General features: G+C 37.3%; 1 protein-coding gene across 1 annotated transcript; it reads left to right on the plus strand.

Moving 5' to 3' along the window:
• The first annotated feature begins 9,371 nt into the window (after positions 1-9,371).
• On the plus strand, positions 9,372-20,166 carry LOC107638348 (stomatal closure-related actin-binding protein 1). Its single transcript, XM_016341581.3, has 13 exons — positions 9,372-9,668; positions 10,066-10,365; positions 10,553-10,681; positions 11,820-11,912; positions 12,784-12,924; positions 14,156-14,224; positions 14,700-14,783; positions 15,475-15,655; positions 16,471-16,587; positions 16,765-16,823; positions 17,764-17,898; positions 19,485-19,634; positions 19,758-20,166. Exons 2-13 carry the CDS (start codon positions 10,084-10,086, stop codon positions 19,800-19,802), a joined length of 1,485 nt encoding a protein of 494 aa, XP_016197067.1. The 5' UTR covers positions 9,372-9,668; positions 10,066-10,083; the 3' UTR covers positions 19,803-20,166.
• Positions 20,167-21,355: the final 1,189 nt, after the last annotated feature.

Genomic DNA, 21,355 nt, shown 5'->3' on the forward strand with positions numbered 1-21,355 from the left:
GTCTTCTCTTATCAAGGCTGCTGAGACAGCCTTGTCTGCCACGGATAGGTATAGGACGAGGTCTTTTCCGGCTACAGGTCGGGTCAAAATAGGAGGTTGGCTCAAAAACTTTTTGAACTCCTGGAACGCCTCCTCGCATTCGGGAGTCCATTCAAACTGGTGTCCCTTTCTCAATAGGGAGAACAGTGGAAGGGATCTTAGTGCTGATCCTGCCAAAAATCTGGAGAGAGCTGCTAGTCGGCCATTCAGCTGTTGGACCTCTCTCAAACAAGTCGGGCTTTTCATTTCTAGGATAGCTCTACACTTGTCGGGATTGGCTTCGATCCCTCTTTGTGTTAGCATGAATCCTAGAAATTTTCCTGCCTCCACCGCGACGGCGCACTTTGTAGAATTTAGTCTCATCCCGTGCAACCTTATGGTGTCAAAGACTTGTGAAAGGTCAGACAAGAGGTCGACTTCTTTCTTGGTCTTTACCAGCATATCGTCGACGTACACTTCCATTAAGCTCCCTAGGTGAGGGGCAAACACCTTATTCATCAGCCTCTGATATGTGTAGGGGTGTTCATAAAAAAACCAAAATGTGGTTAACCGGTTAAAAAACCATAACCACATTTTGGTTAACCAGTTTAATGGAACAATTTAAAAACCATATCCATATTTTTTAGAATTGGTTAACCAAAACCAAATTAAAAAAAACCGGTTTTTAACCGGTTAACCAAAACCAAAACCAAATTAAAATCAAAACTTAATTTCAAAACCAAATTACATACTCTTTCTCTCTCTCTCTCACTCTCTCTCTCTCTCTTACCCTTCCTTTCCCTTTCTCTCTCCCCCCCTCTCCCCCTTACTCTCTCTTTCTCTCTCTCCCTCCCTTCTTTCTCTCTCTCTCTCTCTCTTTCTCTCTCTCTCTCCTCCTATCTCTCTTTTTCCCTACTCTCCCTCTCTCTCTCTCTCTCATTTTCCTCTTTCTCCTCCTCTCCTTTTCTCTCTCCCTATTCTCTCTCTCTCTCTCTCTATTCTCTATCCTCTTCTCTCTCTCTTCTTTTCCCCCTATTTCTCTCCCTTTTCCCTCTCTCCCCTTTCTTTCCCCCCTCTCTCTCCCTTCTCTCTCTAACTCATTTTTCTCTTTATCTCCTCTCTTCTTTCCTTCTCTCTCCGCTTCTCTCTCTCTCTCTCTCCCTCTTTCTCTCCTCCTCTCTCTCCCCTATCTCTCTCTTTCCCTATCTTCCTCTCTTTCTCTCTCTCTCTCTCTCCCCTCTTCCTCCTCTCTCTCTCCCCTCCCTCCCTCTCTCTCTCTCTCTTTCTCTCTCTCTCCACCTCGTCTTTTTTTCTCTCTCCCTTGTCTCTCTATCCTTCTCTCCCTCTCTCTCCCCTTCCATCTTTCTCTCTCTCCCTCTCTCTTTCTCTCCTTCTCTCTCTATCTCTCTCTCCTTCTCTCCGCTTTATCACTTCCTCTCTCTCTCTCTCTCTCTCTCTTTCCTTGCCCTCTTTCTCCCCCTCCTCTCTCTCTCTTCCTCTCTCTCCTCCCCTTTTTCTCTCTAATCATCTCTCCCCTTTTTCTATCTCTCCCCTCCTCTCTCTCTCTCTCTCCTCTCCTCTCCTTCTCTCTCTCTCTCTCCCATATCTCTCTACTTTCTCCTCTCTTTTCCCTTCTCTCTCTCTTTCTCTCTCTCTTTCTCTCTCTCTCCCCTCTCCTTCCTCTCTCTCTCTCCTTTACCTCCCATCTCTTTCTCTCTCTCTCTTTTTTCTTTTCTCTCTTTCTCTCTCTCACTCATCTCTCTTTCCTTTTCTTCTTTCTCTCTCTCCTCCTCTTCCTCTCTTCATTTTCTCTCCTTCTCCTCTTTCTTTTCTTACTCTCTCTTTTCTCTTTCTCTCTCAACCTTCTCTCAATCTATATCCCTCTTCTATCTCTTTTCTCCTCTTCTCTCTAAAGCGAGAGAGAAGAGAGAGAGAAGGCGAAGATAGAGGAGGAGAAAGAAAAAAAGGAGAGAGATAAGAAGAGAGAAGAAGGATAAGAGAGAGAGAAGCAGAGACAGAAAAAGGACAAAGAGAGAGAAAGAGAGAGGGGAGAGAGAGAGGATGAGGAGAGAGAAGGAGAGAGAGACAGAAAAAGAGAAGGATAGAGAGAAAAGAGAAGAGGGGAGAGAGAAGGAGAGAGGGAGAGGAAGGGAGAGAGAAAGAGGGAGGGGGAGAGAGAGAGCATGGGGAGAGAGAGGGAGAGAAGGATAGAGAGAACGAAAGGGGAGGGGGAGAAAGAGGGGGAAGGGGAAGGGGAAGGGGAGAGAGAGAGAGAGAGATAGAGAGGAGGGGGAGAGAGAAGAGAAAGAGAGGAGGAGAGAGAAAAATGGGAGAGAGAGAGAGAGAAAAGAAAGAGAAGAGGAGAGAGAGAGAGAGAAAGAGAAAAAATTATTTATAGAAAATATTGAAAAGAGATAAGAAAGAAAAAGGAACGAAAGCAATGGAAGGGACTTCATTATTTACAAATGTTACTCGTATCATTTAGAAAGAAAAAAATTAGATTAAAAAAATTCAATTAAAAAAAGGTTTAAAATTTTGGATTTTTGTATGTAAAAATATTAATTTTTGTGTAAAAATCTATTTTTACATGTAAAAACCAATTTTATGGTATAAAAACCAATTTTTCCAAAAACCGGTTTTTTGTGTAAAAATTTGGGTTTTATATGTAAAAATATTAATTTTTGTGTAAAAATATATTTTTACATGTAAAAACCAATTTTATGGTACAAAAACCGATTTTTTGGTGCAAAAACCGGTTTTTTGGTGCAAAAACCGGTTTTTTGGTGCAAAAACCGGTTTTTTGGTGCAAAAACCAGTTTTTTGGTACAAAAACTGGTTTTTTATATAAAAACCGGTTATTTTTTTAAAAACCGGTTTTTATTTTAATAACCGGTTAAAAACCGGTTTTGAAATTCACTAACCGGTTAATAACCGGTTTCATCATGAAAAACCAATTTGGTTAATTAACCAATACTATATTTTTGGTTAACCAAAAAACTGGTTTGGTTTTTGGATTAACCAAACCATGAACACCCCTAGATATGTGGCCCCTGCATTTTTCAATTCAAATGGCATGACCACGTAGCAAAAGTTAGCTCTGGGCGTGATGAATGATGTTTTTTCCTGGTCTGGTTCATACATCGGGATTTGGTTATACCCTGAGTAGGCGTCCATGAACGACAAGTATTGATACCCCGAGCTAGAGTCTACTAGGGCGTCAATGCTTGGTAGTGGATAAGGGTCCTTGTGACATGCCTTATTTAAGTCGGTATAGTCGACGTACATTCTCCATTTACCATTTTGTTTTTTGACTAGCACTACATTGGCTAGCCATGTTGGATACTTGACTTCTCTGATGAAACCGGCTTCTAGGAGCGCTTGTACTTGCTCCTCTACTATTAGAGCTCGCTCTGGGCCGAGCTTGCGTCTTCGTTGTTGTACAGGTCGAGATCCTGAGTAGACCGAGAGCTTGTGGGACATGAGTTCTGGATCTATCCTAGGCATGTCGGAGGCCTTCCAGGCGAAGAGATCGGAATTATCTCTTAGGAGCTTAGTCAATTCTTGTCTTAGGGTTTCCCCCAGGTTGGTTCCTATGTGAGTGTTTTTTCCTTCCTCTTCTCCGACCTGAATCTCCTCGGTTTTTCCTCCGGGTCGTGGTCGCAGCTCTTCTTTAATCCTTGCTCCATCGAGCTCTATTGTGTGAACTTCTTTGCCTTTTCCTCTCAGGTTTAGGCTTTCATTGTAGCCTTTCCTTGCCAGCTTCTGATCTCCCCTCACCGTTGCTATCCCCGCTGAGGTCGGGAATTTCATGCAGAGGTGGGGTGTCGATACTACCGCTCCGAGTCGATTAAGGGTAGCTCTGCCGATTAAAGCATTATAGGCTGACCCCACGTCGATGACTATGAAGTCTATACTCAGAGTCTTTGATTTCTCCCCCTTTCCAAAGGTGGTGTGGAGGGGCAAAAATCCTAGTGGCTTTATTGGCGTGTCGCCTAATCCGTACAAGGTGTCGGGGTAGGCTCTTAACTCTTTCTCATCTAACCCTAGTTTGTCGAAAGCGGGTTTAAAGAGGATGTCCGCTGAGCTTCCTTGGTCTACTAGTGTTCTGTGTAGATGGGCATTTGCCAGGATCATGGTAATTACCACTGGGTCGTCGTGCCCAGGGATTATTCCTCGCCCATCTTCCTTTGTGAATGAAATGGTTGGAAGGTCGGAGGACCCCTCTCCGACCTGGTAAACTCTCTTGAGATGTCTTTTACGAGAAGATTTTGTGAGTCCCCCTCCCGCAAACCCTCCTGAGATCATATGGATATGTCTCTCCGGAGTTTGTGGTGGTGGGTCTCTTCTATCCATATCATCTCGCTTTCTTTTTCCATGACTGTCCGACCTTTCTATGAGATATCTGTTAAGCCGACCTTCTCTGGCCAGTTTTTCTATCACATTTTAAGGTCGTAACAGTCGTTTGTGGAGTGCCCATATATCTTATGGTACTCACAGTAATCACCGCGGCTCCCCCCTCTTTTATTTTTAATGGGCCTGGGAGGAGGCAGCCTTTCGGTATTGCAAATTTCTCTGTATACATCCACTACAGGAACTTTCAGTGGAGTATAAGAGTGATATTTTCTTGGCCTATCGAGGCCGAGTTCTTCCTTCTTCTTAGCTTCTCTCTCCCTCTCTTTCGTTGAGGGAGGATGACCAGGTCGCCAACTCAGGTCTCTTAGCCTAGCATTTTCTTCCATATTGATGTACCTTTCAGCTCTTTCCTGTACATCACTTAAAGAGGCGGGGTGTCTTTTTGATATGGACTGTGAGAAGGGACCTTCTCTAAGACCATTGACTAGCCCCATGATGACTGCTTCGGTGGGCAGGTCTTGAATCTCCAAACATGCTTTGTTGAACCTTTCCATATAGGCCCGTAAGGACTCCCCGACCTCCTGTTTTATTCCCAGGAGACTTGGTGCATGTTTTACTTTGTCTTTCTGGATGGAGAACCTCATCAAAAACTTTCTTGAGAGGTCTTCAAAACTGGTAATTGACCTCGGAGGGAGGCTGTCGAACCACTTCATCGCTGCTTTTGACAAGGTTGTCGGAAAAGCTTTGCATCGCGTAGCGTCAGAAGCGTCAGTCAGATACATCCGACTTTTAAAGTTGCTCAGATAATGCTTTGGATCAGTGGTTCCGTCGTAGAGGTCCATATCGGGGCTTCTAAAGTTTCTCGGAACTTTTGCCCTCATTATGTCCTCGCTAAAAGGGTTTTTCTCCCCTAAGGGCGAATCTTCTCTACCGTCGTGGGAGTTCTGACCTTTGAGGGAGGATTCTAACTTTAAGAGTTTTCTTTCTAACTTTTTTCGTCGCTCCATCTCCTCTTTTAGGTTCTTTTCGGTTTCCTTTTGTCGTTCCCGTTCCTGTTCTAGCTGTTCGAGGCGACTGTGGACTAATCCCATGAGCTCAATTACGTGGGATGGTCCTTCTTTTTCTGATTCGCGCCCCTCCGAGGAATTTACCTTCGGGTTTTTGATTCCGGAGGTGCCTTCCCTGTGTTGATCATTGGCTTCCTGGTGAAGGGTCCGGTCCGCCTCATTGTTTCCAGTGTTCAGATTCTCTTGTTCAGAATCTGTCTCCACATGACCCTCTTCAGGGGATCTATCCGCCATCACTGGTTGATCTCTCGGGTCCCCGGCAATGGCGCCAATGTTACGGTGGATAACCGGAGATTAATGGGCTGGATGGCGTTGGTTGGCCCAAACGTATGAAGGAGGTGGCTTTCGAGTGGATCTGTTACTCGGTGTTCCTCCGTCCGACTTGTACGTGTGAAAGAATGGGGGGTGGTACCTGCAAAGACACTCCGATGCCTAAGTTAGCAAGAGTGTGAGCAGGTTAGAGAGTATTGGAACTTAGAGATACCTGAATGGTGTCAGTGTATTTATAGTGGTGAACCAATAACCACCGCTGAAGTAGTGCCACCTTTTTAGGTGGATAACCGTTCCCATATCTTAGGGAGGTTAAGATATGGCTCTATGAAGTGGTTAGAGAGTTTCTAGGGGCAGTTATTCATTCGAATGAGTGTTATCTGCCAGCTAACCCTCGTATCCGACTTCTTTGGAGCAGGTCGTGTTCAGTACCGACTTCTTGGGATGAAGGCTGGTACAGGGGGAGAGCCAACCCTTTGGGTTGGGCTTCTTTGCTTGGATCCTGGGCCCTATTTATTGGGCCAGGGTATGAACAAGAACATATAAGCAAAAGATGTCAAAACAATGAACACATCATGCAAAGGATGGCAGATAACATATCATATGAAATAGATCAGAACATCTCAAAAAATCTAAGCCTCTTTGCTCTTCTTTTCACCCCCTTTTGTCATTAAGGTGGAAAAGAAAGAACCTGCAAAAACAATTAGTTAGAGGCATAATAGAAGCAGTCACAAGTAGCAGTTATAAGTCTTGAGGTATATACAGTCATCCAACATAAGCAAAATGAATAAAATCCTAAAGAGTCTTTAAACAAAATTTGTGAAATTTGCTAGATCAGAGATGAGATAATCTAGGCATCAGAGTTGGACTCATCTGAGGCATCATCTTCCTCATTATCAGTACTGGTGCAACCAGCCTCAATCTCTTCGACATAGTTTATGAGAATGCGAATGTGCCCTTTGGTCTTCTTAAGTGCTGTCTCTTCCATGCTTTCAGCCCTTTTTCTTTCAGTCCCAAAATTGATGAGAAGATTAGTGAGATTAACAAATTCTTGAAGCACATCCTTCATGATACCAGTCAAAATCCTGATTTTGGTAGAGTTTGATTTTGGAATCAATGGGACATTGCTGTGTTCAGGATCGTCAGCCTCCTCATCAGTGCTTCGATGCTTGTTTGCTGTTCTTTTTACTACATCATCCCCTTTTATGTAAGAATTAAATTCTCGAGAGATTTTAGTCACAAAATCAACATTATAATATTGAAGAATTTTAGTGAGTAGCATGGAATAAGGTAAAGCATTTTTTGAACGAACACATTCATGCATGTGTCTTAACAAAAGATAAGCAAAAGAAATTGAAATTTTTGAAAGAAGAGCAAATATAACCAGTATATCACAGAAGAAAACTCGCTGAAAAGAGTCACTTTGAGGCACGATGATGTGATTCACAATCTTGTGCAACTGGGCACGGACTGGACCAAAGAACTTGTGAGTGGGAGTAGTACCTTCAAGAAGTGGAATATTGACACAGACTGTTCCTAGGGCTTCAAAATATGACACGTTTAGAGACTCATCCCACTTACCAGAGATGAACACATTGATTCCGCGTTCCTGGTAATCTAGGACTTTGCTGAAATGATATTTGTCTAGAATGATGGTACGACCCTTAACGAACGAAGCAATCCTCTCTTCTTTGTAAGACATGTTACTATAGAACTGCCTCACAAGATCAGGGTAAACCTTTTCACGAATGGAGAGGATGGGAATCCATCCTTGAAAATCGAACATAGACACAAAGTCCAGACCTTTTTGACAAAGATCGTCAAGATTGACGAGTTTGGAAGGGCAAATAGGACACTCAATGATATCCTTGCAGAAAAACATGTGATTCATGAAGGAGTTGTAGCAACGGGAATCATATGAGACTTTTGGAAAATCAGCGTAAAAGAATTTATAGGCAATAGGATTTGAAAGCTTTGGTTCAGAAATAGAACGAAGACGAAAGTCAATGACTGTACTGCGATTAGGACGAGTAGGAGAGGAAGGAAGCTCTTATTCTTCCTCGCTAATAGGGCGTTTGCCGCTAGAGGAACTTAGCTGAGATGAAGTTTGCCTAGGAGCCAAACCAGGGCGGCGAGCAATGATTTTGGTGCGAGCCATTTCTTCAATGTCAGTGTGTGGTGGAGGATATGGAAGAGAGTCATTCGGAGAAGGGGAGGAGTGGGAGTTGATGAAAATGATAGGGGAAGGAGCAGAACGGGAAGATTGAGCACCACTGTGAGTGCCTCTACGAACAGCCCTTTTCTTGCGACCCATACTTATAGACCACTAGTCAGTTGTAGAATGTGAAGAGTGGGGAGTATGAGTTGAGAGATGTGTGTGAACCGGTGCATATGTGGAAGCATTAATATAGACCTAAAGTAGTACAAAGATCTTAGCTTGAAGAAGGTAAAAAAAATTGAAAAAGTTAATTTTACAACTGTAACCAAATGAACTTGTATCACACCAAATTTTCAGAAAAAATGCATTTTAAAAAAAAAATGTGAGTTGCAAATAATTTAAATGAAAATCCAAACTAGGCCCAACAAAATGCAGAAAAAAATGGCCCATCTGAGAATGAAGAACCAAACCCAGGAGCACTATTAAATCTGATCGCACACTTGGTTCCATGGCTACCAACTTAAAAGATAAATCTCACTCATCATCTGTCCAGATTAATCTCATAACAATCTGCGAGACAAAATACTAAACCAGAACATTAGAATGATCAAGAATTGGAGAACAGCACCAATTAAACCCACATTCACATGAAATACACCGAAAGTTTCTAGTTATAGCAAGAATTGGAGAATAAGACCATTTACACTCGAATTTAAACAAAATACACCGAAAGTTATTTTTGATTACTATGGACAAACTCAATTTGAAATATACAAACATGCACAAAAACACATTCAATTCCCTTAAACACATGAAAATATAGGTTAAATTATACGAGAAACAGTACGTAAGAAATGTATCACCGATTGAACAGTAATATGCACAAAAACACATTTAAATCCCTCAAACACATAATGAATATACTAAATAAACAAAAATATGACTATCTAATGTTTCGCGATCAAAATCAGAAAGAGAAAAGTGAAAAAACTGGATGATTAGTAAACAATACCTTCAATAATCTTTTTTCTTTTGTTTCTGTATTTTTTGGTGGAGATTTTGAACTTCGCTTGTAGATTTTCTTGAGTTTTCGCGACAATTTTGACAGTTTTTTTTAGAGATTTCGAGTGTTGTTTAAATTTTCAGGGTTGCGGTTTTGATCAAGAAAGAAGAAGAAGCGTTTTTCATAATCCCGTTCGCGCTATTAAACTGTTGAGCGAGCGCGTGTTTATACGCTCCTTGATGTGAATTGTGAAGTTAGTTTTTGCTGAGCTTGGGTCAACATAATTAAACTTAATTGTCAAAAAGACTTATATGTGTAGCAGCCTTCTTATTTTTTATGATGCAAAAATTGATGTAAAATTATTTTTTATAGCAAGTGAACCATAAACAAAAAGAGTTGAGTCGTGTGGAGATGGTCTCAAAACTTTGATAATAATCCTTAATTTAAAAAAAAAAGGCTAAACATAAAAAAAAGGTGGGAAAAAGTGTGAAGTGAAGTAGCGAACAGAGAAGTAAACTAAAGAGGAAGGAGCTGAAGCTTGGGACCCGCCAAAGAGTTTTGAGGTAACGCATGACACAGTATCCATCTATCCATCAAATTTCAAAAGTACAACTCAAAACGTTAACACTTTGAGTTTGAGTAGGCGACTGAAGGGCCTCTATTTCCTTCCTTTCTAAAAAGCAAAGCTATCATCTCTCTCTCTCTCTCTCTCTCTCTCTCAATATATATGCAACAACCGCTTCGCATCTGATCCAAGAATCCCAAGCTTAACTTCTCATTATTTGTCCTCTTGTGATCTGTAAGTTTTTCATTTCTGTTTATATTTTTTCGTTAGCTTTTCTCTCATTGCTTCAATTTTATTGCAGAAAGGAACCCAAACAAAAAAGTAACGAGAATAGTTAGGGTTTGTGTTGTTTCATTGTTGAAAATCTCTCAGTTTTCTCTTTGATTCTTAATAAGCTTGATGGCCAATGTGCAGTTTTGGCCAGTAGTATCAATCTCAATTAATTAAATTCCTGATTTGGCTTTATGTTCTTTAATTTGTTATTTTCTACTATTTTTTGCATGTCTGAGAGTGATTGCTTTGCCCCTTTGTCCCTTTTCTATGGATATTTTGTTTAAATTCATTGAGCTGTTTACGGAACTAGAATCTTCTCAATTATTTATGCTAAAGCTTTCTTTGCTGCCATTGGCAGAGTTGATTGCTCGTGGAGATGACAAGGGTGACCCGTGATTTCGGGGATACCATGTATAAAGATGCAGTGCCGGCAGTTTCAGCTGACGTGATATTTGCTTCTCTTCGATTTCCTAATTACAAACTTGGAGCTAACAATCAAATCATGGAGACAAAGGATGACCCGAAAGTATTATCTATGAAGGAGGTTGTTGCACGTGAGACTGCACTGCTGTTGGAACAACAGAAGCGTCTGTCAGTTCGTGACCTTGCTAATAAATTTGAGAAGGGTTTGGCAGCTGCTGCTAAACTATCTGAAGAGGTCGACCTTTATATATATATATATATTTTCTGATTCAACATAGTGCTTACTGTTGAAGGCTTTCTCAACATGAGATTTATTATGTAGTTTGTTTTTTCAAATGTTTCCTGTCGAGATAATCAGTGATTTTTCCTAAGAAGTGCATGCCTTATTTCTCCTGAGCGTGGCCTCTGATGATGAAACACAGGCTAGACTGAGGGAAGCAGCATCCTTGGAGAAGCATGTTCTTTTGAAAAAGCTTAGAGATGCACTTGAATCCTTAAAAGGGCGAGTTGCAGGAAGAAACAAAGAAGATGTAGAGGAAGCAATTTCTATGGTTAGTTTATTTTTATTGAAAGAAAGGATATCTACTTATATATACCTAATAAATAGATTATAATTTTATAATATTTGTTATGTTACATGTTGGAGGATTTATATATGTTGACACTATCAATATAAAGTCTTGTTCATCATGCATGATCCTTCTTACATCCTCATGAAAGTAGTTTTGTGGAAATAATTGAAAATGAGTATATTCATATGTCTAGGAGAGCTGATTGTTCAGCATTGTACCTGCCATAGGTACCCTGTAATCTCCGCAATTTGCATGTAAGGATAAATGGCCAACATTCAAGACCATCGCCAATCAACAATGACTGTGTCACAACTGATTTGTAGAGGGAAAGGCACTTATGGGTTAATAGCTAGTGGATGCTGGCTAAAGAATTCAGCCTGTAAATTTTTTAGCTATCATTTATATCCTCAGCGGCAGGAAACTGGGCTTTTGGTTTTGGATTCCGGATAGGATGCATGCATTTTCTTGCTAGTATCTGCTAGAGTTTATTGTTTTTATTCGAACATGTACGGGTTTCAATTATCTCTAGGACATTTAGTTCCCTTTGAAAAGGGTAGTTCGGTGCACAAGCATCCGACATTACCACAGGGTCTGGGGAAGGGTTGCACCCAAAAGATGTAATGTATGCAGCCTAATCTAATAATTGCATTAGTGGCTGATTTCACGACACAGTCACATGGAGACAACTCAACCATTGCTCCAAGGCTCCCCTTCATTGAGTTTCCTTTAAATTGATGGATTTTGTATGATAAATTTAGCCTTAAAATAAATATATTGATAGGATTTTGGTGGAGACAGCACATAAGGCACAAACTTTTTGTTACATTTCTTGGTGTCATCAAATACGTTGACTAGATTATTTGAAATTTCACCTTGCATTTGGTTAGCCCAGTTATTCTAGAGTTGATGATACTTAAACCACTGTGGGGTCTTAAATTGCTATTTTTTGGGTGTGGCTAGTAGACACGGAGTAATGTTGTAACCATATGCATCTGGTGATCAGATAGGTTTTTGTTGCTATTAGGGTATTCTGTTTCTTTTTATAGAATACTTATTCTTGCACCAGTTTATTCGTGCTATCTTTTAAGAACACTAACTTATTCAGTTTACTATGTAGGTTGAAGCTCTAGCAGTTCAGTTGACTCAAAGAGAAGGGGAACTAATACAAGAGAAGGCTGAAGTGAAGAAGCTAACAAATTTTCTTAAGCAGGTGATGTTAACTATTAACTTTAACCCCTTTTTGGTTACGGAAGTAGAACTTTGATTAGAAATAGGACAATAGGACCAAGGCGTATAAAGAAAGAAAATATTATATCGCACCTGAACTCTACAGCAAAACAAAACTGAATGAAGATATTATTTCCTGAAGAACAGTCCAGTGCCACTCCAAGTCCAACAAGGGAATTTCTTGAAAAGAATGTCTTCCGCACACCAAAGGGATGACAAAAACTATGCTTTCCCCGTAAAATTTGACTACATTGATGTCCTTGTTAGTTGAAAGCACTCCACCTAAGCTGAAGCCAATGAATGTACTGTGTAAATTGGGTAATTCTATAAAATGAACAGCATAATATTCTTTGATTCTGAGGAAAAACAGGAATGGTATGAGAGAGTATTTGAAAATTGAAAACATCAACAATATACACAGAAAATTCGTAACTATTACATACACTATGCATATACACGGAGACAAAGTTATCAAAATGTTTTGTGTTGCAACATTTTCTAGTTGGCTCTAGGATCATTATTTAATCAAAGTATAATGCATACTTAATTATGAAATGAACGGAAAATTACCTTCTAAGTTTTGATGGTTTGTCTATGATTCTGTTTCAGAAACTATTTATAACTTTTTGTACAATAAGAATTGCTTTTGTTAGGAAAGTTTATCTTGTAGAACCACTCGTTTTCTCTTTTATTATTTTAGCATGTTACACATATACAGTTTTTTCTTTTTTCGCAGCTTTTCTTGTCATTGAAATATTAGTTACCATGAAATGGATTTGCCTCAGTTTAGTCTTCTATCTTGGCTGCATAAAGAAATTTGTTTTTGGATGTTGAGCGATTAGATTCATTTCCAGGCTTCTGAAGATGCTAAGAAACTCGTTGATGAGGAAAGGGCTTTTGCTCGTTCTGAAATAGATAATGCCAGAGCAGCAGTTCAGAGGGTCGAGGAGGCACTTCAGGATCATGAGAGGATGTCTCGAGCTACAGGGAAGCAGGTTTGTGGTATTTACTTGTCATGTGTAGCACTTGTGAATTCTAAAATTGAGGGATTTGAATCTATCCTTCTGTCCCATCAATAAATAGATGACAATAATTTCACTTATTTTCTTTCAGTACATTTGTTCTAAATCTAATCAATTTATAAAATTTAAGAGTAAAACGAAACTTCTTGTTTGATTTCGTCAACTTGTTTTGAAGTAGCTTAATGTTGGATACTGGAAACTAGTTAAATTAGGCTTTTATGAATATTCAATCACCCTTTCCGGAAATTTATTAGTCAGCTGTATGGTTCTTAGACCACTTGCTTCTTTGATGGTTCTCGTCTAATATCATCTGTTTATCTGGAATATTCCCTTGTCTGTACTGTTTCTTGTTTGTACATAATGCACCACAAAATTTATTTCTTTATTCTGGGTTCTAGTCTTTTTAAGGATTTTCACTGTAGAAAGCACTTTAATGAAAGGGGAAGTAGTGAGATTCAGTCCCTTTTACTTTTGCTTGGTTACTCTAACTACCTTCCAAATCCCAATAGAGTTATTTATTCTTCTAGATCTTTATTATCTATTTATTTATTTTTTAAGTCCTCCTTTCAGTGTTTTGTGGTTTCTCCTAGCATGGAGAAGTTTCTTCGTAACTAGTACATTTGGAAATGTAAAGCTTAATCTAAGTTGAAATCCAGTGAGTGGATAACAGAACCAATTAATACTGTCAGTATTGGTCATGATATGTGCTGCACAAAATTGGAACAGTGGTCTGTTATGTCAATATTGCAGGCAAGCTACTCTCATTCATAACTTTGTTATCCTGGATGAATCTTTGATGTGACCTTTCACTTAATATATAGGACTAAGGAATTCAACTTGGATCATTCAAAAGTTCTGAAAGAAAAATAAGGATACAAGAAATTCGTGGGAGTTTGCTGCTTTTTGTGTTTGTTTAGTTTACTCAGTTGAGACTTGAAAGGGTCATCTTTGTCCAAAATTTGCTATTGGGTTGGATTATATTAAGTTCTGTTCAAGATTGTTTCATTTTGTTTGCTTCCCTAGTTGTTCTTTACTCATTTGCTAAGAAAGACTATAAATATCAAATTAATGGATGCCGTAGACGTTAATTTGTAGAAACAACAATAAAAGCAACAAGATTCTTTTCAGGAAGAGGACAGCATCACCACAAATTTATAAGAATTAAGTTGTATTTTAACAAAAATTGGTTTTATGGGAACTTTAGGACCTGGAAGAATTGATGAAAGAAGTTCAAGAAGCCCGAAGAATCAAAATGCTGCATCAACCAAGCAAGGTATATATTTACTTTACCGTATTTCATCTATGTTATAGATCAATTGGATCAATTATTTGAAATTCTTCCATTTTTGTTGTAGTTCCTTGTCCCTGCCCTTAACTTTGTTTATGTTCTCTACTCATTGACAGCATAATTTTCATGTGTTCTTTCTTGCTTAATGTGCTTCTGTGTATTTGCATAAACCTGGGTTCTTAATACTAAGTGTTGTAATCCATACAAATATTAACTCTATAGAGGCAGAGAGAGCATCAAGAACTAGTTGTGACCTTGTGGGTAACTGGGAATATATTATGATTAATGGCTGGAGTTTTCCTATTAGTGGTTGAATGATTGATGTTGTTCTCCTGTGTTGAAATGGCTTGTTTCCCATTACTCTGTAGATTCGTTTTGATAATATTTTTACTTTATCTTATTTTATTTATTTCTTTTTTTAGTAAGGAAAGTAATTTATTGTTTGCTGAATCAACTTTAGGTCATGTCTATGGAACATGAGCTTCGAGCATTGAGGGCCCAACTCTCAGAGAAGTCTAGACACTATCTTCGACTTCACAGGGAGGTATGCTTGTCAATTGTCACCAAATGTCATTTTGAAAAGGCTGTGATTTGAGTAGTTGTTTACTTGTTTCTTTTTTGATTTGCCAAATAGTTGTTTCTTTGGTAATTTCAATTGTGCTCGTTGAATGTGGTTTCCTTGTAGGGGTTTTTGTTGGGCAATAGAGAAACTGTCGTCTAACAAAATTTCAGCTTATAAATGAATTCTATCTTGTTTAGTTTGGAGATGACATGTCATTATTCTGGTGTGAGCTGCACCTATAAGGGAACAAATTTTCCATTTTTCATTTTTGTTTATTTATTTATTTTTTTTGTATTTCATTTAGTTGCTATTAATTCCTTGTCATTCTCTAAAACATAGCTGAGAATATGGCACTGCTTGTATCTAGAGTCTAGACTATCATGCTCTCAAATCCTCATACTTAATCCGAATCATAGGCAAAACAACGAGTGAAGTGCAAGTAAACATAAATGTAAGAGTTTTCCATATTCCCCGAGTCTGAGACTATGATGGAGAGACTTTACGTGGTTACCCTTTTTTGCCTAATGTCAATGCATTATTCTTTTCTTTTCTTTCCTTTCCTTTTTTTTTTCTCTTCTTACCAACTGAGTTGAATTGTCCTTATTTGATAATATAGCAATCTAGCATTGTTCATTGAAAGTTTCCACTGATTGTCATCCACTATATTTTTCAGTTGTCAAGGATGAAGAAAGGGGAGGAAAAAGCTTCCCATTTATACGAGTTAGAAGGAACTGAAACACTTGGTTCATATTTACAAATTGAACCTTGCTCTGATAATGCCCTCGAACTTTCAAAATGTTCATTTCAGTGGTATCGTGTATCACCGGATGGTGCCAAAAAGGAACTTATTTCAGGTACATCTTCCAAAAGTTTTGCACTTCATGACATCTTTTGTTCCATTCAATTTTATTTTTTCATTTATTTTTTTCTCTCTTCAATTTAGTAGACTTGTGACTGGCACATTTTTCTACTTCTGGTTTGCCCTTGTTAGATAAAGAAGATTAGTGACCTCCATAAGGAGAACGCCTTTTGATGGAACCTTCTATTGAGAGAACAACTGCTATTTGTTAATAGGTTAAATTATTTTGTTAGTCCTTATAGTTTCACTATATTTGTAATTAAGTCCCTACACTTTCAAAGTTTTTATTGGTTCTCTATGAGTTTTAAATGTGTAATCACATCTTTATAGTTCCAAAAATGTATAACTTAAGAGAAATATGTTGAGACATTCGCTAGTGGTGTGAGATGGATGAAAGCATTTTTGTAGCGTTTACTGTTAAAAAGGATCTAATTCCAAATTTAAAACTAGTGTAAGGACCCAATTGAAAACTTTTAAAATGTAGGGACCTAATTATAAATTTGGAAAAACTATAGGGACTAACAAAGTAATTTAACCTTGTTAATATTAATAATTCTGATTTTCCAAGAAAAATTCTTAAGGGCTATCAAGTTTGGTTTTGAAGTGTAGATGTGCACATTGATTGCATGTCTATTTACAGCTAATTTTTAAAGTAACATTGATTTGCTTGTCATTCCTATTACTCATTATTCTTTGCGCTACCATTTAAGATGCGCATTGTGTTGGAAATGGTGATTGTTATTAAACATTATATTTGGTAGATTTATCATTTGGATACTTGCATAAATGATACAACTTTCTCATTCTCAGGAGCTACAAAGTCAGTTTATGCCCCTGAACCTTTAGATGTTGGACGCATACTGCAAGTTGATATTATTTCAGAAAGCCTTCAAATCACTCTGTCAACTACTGGTCAAATAGATCCAGGTTTGTTTGCAATCTGAACTTTGATATTTTCATTTAGTACTCATCAACAGAAATGGCTTCTATGGCTTCCTTTTAAATGGCAAACTTTCTGCTTTTTCAACTTGAAGTAAAAGACATGCGACACGTGTTGCTTTGCCTCGTCAAGTTGAGCATAAACTATTTTGTATTGTCTTTCAGCTGCTGGTTTGGGAACCTATGTAGAGGCACTTGTGCGGAAACATGATACTGAATTCAATGTATGTCATTACAATTCTTTTTAACTTATATTCTTTACTCTTTTCTTTACCCTTTTAACTAATTTAGATACAAGCATCAATGTGAGTTGTTGGGAGCTGCCATTTGTATTGTTATATAAGGTTATGATTTGTGCTTTTAATATGTTAGAAGAGAGATGGTGAGTGAGAATCTAGCGGGGGATGCATTGACTTAGTTGAGTTCGGTTAAGTATATTGTACACAAGAACTACCCAGATGCTAATTCTAATCCAAATAAAACAAGCCTGTAGAGTGATATTGATACATATTCTAGTTCTAGCATGAGTAAACAAACAGCACTAATGTGTTTAATGGGATTTGGTCAGTAGCCAAATTGCTTTAATTTGGATCATATGCGGTGTAATATTGCAACTAGTTAACACGTTTTTGTTAGTAATTCTTCAATAGGAGCCTCCTAGTTCTTAGTTTAATGAGGTGCTAATTCATGTTCTGATAACATATCCTTGTAAGTTCTGTGGTTCCTTGACATTTCATCGAAGTTTGAGACCAGGCCTATGATTTTGCATCTGGACAACATTGAGTACGTTTAGAAATCTTTAGGACAAATAAGATAAAATATGGTTTGGAACAAAATTGAGACATGGACAGTCTTTGGGAAAACAAAGGTACGTTACCCTTTTTGGAATTATTGCATGCTTAAGCAAATAGTCTAGAAATCCTTTGACATAGTATCTGAATTTCAATACAAGATTCTAGTAAGTTGCGACACTGCTTCCATGTACTAAGTTTATCAGTGTTTTATCACTCATTCTTTTGCCTCTAATCTTTAGGTAAAAGAGAGTGGGTAGTTTTAAGGCTATTTAACTGCAGTTATGTGCAGTGTGTTGCATTTTTTTAACATTTCAATTTTCTCTGGACAGATTCCGTGACAATAATGGTAGTTGTATTGAATACTTTTCAGGTCGTTGTAACTCAGATGAATGGCTCACACCAACCAACTGAATCTATACATGCGCTTCATGTTGGAAAGATGAGGATGAAGCTCTGTAAAGGAAAGACAACAATTGCCAAAGAATACTATTCAAGCTCAATGCAGGTATTCCAAATTGAGCAATTATGTGAACCACTGCATTTCATACACCTACAGTGCACACCGTATAGAAAACAGAAAATGACAAAAGTTAACAGTATAGAAAGATAAAGAAGTTATGAACTGGAATTTCATAAAAAAAATGTTCAACTCTCTCTCTCTCTCTCTCTCTCTCTCTCTCTCTCTCTCTCAAATCCCAAATTTATATTATTTCAAATAACTAACAAGAAAAAACATTATGAGTCAATTCACAAGACCTATGAGGGTACTAACAAAAGTTTAAGATTTTAAGTTATGGAAATGTAAATGTTGATTTGAATGTCCCAACTATAGGTCCCAGTATTTTTAGGATAGTTACCAACATAATTTAGTACATTGCCAATATTTTACCTTTATTCTAATATTCTATCTTAGAGTGCATAAGGTTTAGATAAGCTATAAGATATGAATTTATCAAAATTATATTGATGAATGCATGTTCCATGATGTTCATTTCCATTTTAACAACTAAGTATATGTGTTGATCCTCTCATTACAATTCAAGCTCAAGAATATTATTCCCAACACTTATTATAATATTTTTTCTCATGGACAAACGAAATGCAAATACGTTCCTACACCCAAAAGGTAACACACCTAAGTACTTGAATATAATACCAAAGTTCAATAGATCTCCCTAGAACATTAAGTTAAGAAAAGAAACTAAACACCAATAATACATGAAAATTCTTATCAAGAAGGAAATTATACTGCACAATCTCAAATTCCAAATTCATCCCACACATGCAATAAAAAATAAAATACACGTTATATGAGAAGAAAATTTATAAAGATAGTTGCCCTAATAAGTATCTAGTAAATTATAAAAAATAAATTCAGGAACTCTACCACAGACATACTGATTCCAACATAAAGATTAATATTTGTGGAGAGGTAAGAAACCATTATTGCTCTTCAATACAATCATAGATGCTTTACTCTGCATTGAGGGTGTTGGGATGAACATTGATGTAAGATGGCATTGGAAGGGGTTTCAATAAGAAAATGGTGTTTGAATTATGATGGTGATGCTCAAATCGAAATGTTTATGGGGCAAGAGATACGGAAATTAGGGACGAGTAGAAAGATTAGTCGGTAAAGATGGGAGAGATGAGACAGTTGGAACTTGGAAAAGAGGAAGACTCGTATTTGAGATAGAGTGAGGTTGTTTGGGGGGGGGGGGGGATGTGAGAATGAGAGAGAGAACTGAACATTATTTAATGAATTTCCACCTCAAAGTTTCTCTTTCTATACGGCTTAGTTTTGTCATTTCTGATTTTTAAACGATGTGCATCATGGTTCATAGGTGTATGAAATGGAGTGACAACATCAAAATAGTTTTCTCGCTATCATTCTGACTCGAGTTTTTTCTAAACACCGAAAGGAACCTTGTATTTATTGCATGATGAAGACTAACTTTTCTTAGCACAACTCTTTTCTAGCAGTGTATGATTTATGAGGTTTTATTTAGAACAAGCTTAAGATTTTCCTTCTCATCTCATTTGAATAAACAAAAATGTAATCAAATAATGTTCAATGCTCTTGTTCTTAAGCTTTGCGGTGTTCGAGGAGGTGGGAATGCTGCTGCACAGGCTCTATTTTGGCAGCCAAAGCAAGGGCTTTCTTTTGTATTAGCTTTTGAATCAGAGCGAGAAAGGAATGCAGCTATCATGCTTGCAAGGAGGTTTGCATTTGACTGTAATGTAAGTCTTTCTGAATATTAGCTGCAGATCTTTGCTGAAAATAGCTGTTATGGTTGGAGCATATTTCAACCTTCCATTTTTCTCTTGGTCTCCATTGCTGAATTATGAATGGCTAAAATGCAGATTGTTCTTGCTGGACCAGATCATAAAGCTCCTTTAGATACATGATGCGACCTCCTTGACTAGTATATATATATTTTTTTCAACTGTAATTATTTGAGTTCCCACTTAGTGGGATAAGGCTTTGTCATCATTGTTGTTGTAATTATTTGAGTTCTGCATTGTACTACAAGTGTGTAAAAGTGAAGTTTGTAACGTTATTGTGATTAGGATTCATTCATATCATACCCTGTGGTCTACCATTTTCTTTCACCAACACCAGGGCATTTTTTTTGTTTGCCTTTGTGAGTGATAGTTAGCAAACTATTTGAGCTTACACTTTGGGATTGGTGTGAGCCACGCCCATTGTTTGTTGTGTGCTAATTGATTGTATTTGATTGATCCAATTACTGTAAGAGTTTTCCTTATTGCATGTCTAATTGTCTATAGATACGCATATGAGTGATTTTAGATTTTATTTATTGCAAACACTCCAGAACCCCCTGATATACAGAGGATAATTTACCCTTCCTGAAGTGGCAATATGTGATTGCTTCATATTTAATCTAATAAATAATTATAGTTTAATTTAATTAGACTAGTGTTAAAAACCTTAACCAAATAAGAATATCATATTGTATATGGTAAATCCTATTTTGCAATTTGTAAAATGTTTAACTCAAATCCTAACTTAAGTTTAAAAATTCTGAGTCTAAAAAAATAAAGGGAAAAAAAAAAAGACAGATGAACAGGAAAAACAAAACGCATAAAAGAATGAGAAATGAGAAAAATGAGAGGGAAATAGAAGACTGAAAAAACATAAAAGGAAAAAAAAAGAAGAGAAAATGAGCAGTGAGAAAGCAAATGATGTATTTATATCAATTTTGTCGTTTTTACTCATATTTGGGATCTTTCGCATTCTTCCTTGTCATAAAGAAGAGACAAGTGATACAACATACATTTTTCATTCGGAAAATGTTTAGTAACAAAAAAATATTAGCAAAAACAGGCATAACTTTCTTTATTTAACATTCATTAATTATCATAACTTTCTTTATTTAACATTCATTAATTATCGCCACAATTAATGAATGCTAAATAAGAAAAGTTTCGGTTGTTTTTTTTGTCTACCTAGCATTACCCCATTCATTTTTTATGGTTGTCTCTAATTAAATTTAATGGAAATTGAAAAATAGCGAAGTGGTATTTGCTCGCGAGGAAAACATTCCAAGTGTAAGAAAGGCAGGTGATGCACCTAGACCAATGTTGCCTTTTTTGTTCTCATCTAGAATCCTCTGCATTACAACGTTTTTTACTCCTTCTCTATCGTCACTCATTGTATTTAACTAAGGTGAATATTTTAATGAAAACTCCATAATTATTTTTATGTGAAGGTATTTCATTTTAACTATTGATTAATGAGTTATAGAGTTTAATTTTGATATATTATAAAAGTATTAAAGTGTAGTTAAATAAATAAGTCATATTTTTATTAAGTGTAGTTAAATAAATAAGTTACATTTTTAAACAACATCTTTATGAAAAAATATTTTTGACATTTTCATTGTAATAGGTATAAGGCGTCCATAACTAATGCTTTTTCGTTTTTCTTGTAATCCTTT

Source organism: Arachis ipaensis, chromosome B4 (assembly GCF_059453495.1).
Source record: "Arachis ipaensis isolate K30076 ecotype BB chromosome B4, ASM5945349v1, whole genome shotgun sequence".
In the NCBI taxonomy this organism is placed as follows: domain Eukaryota; kingdom Viridiplantae; phylum Streptophyta; class Magnoliopsida; order Fabales; family Fabaceae; genus Arachis; species Arachis ipaensis.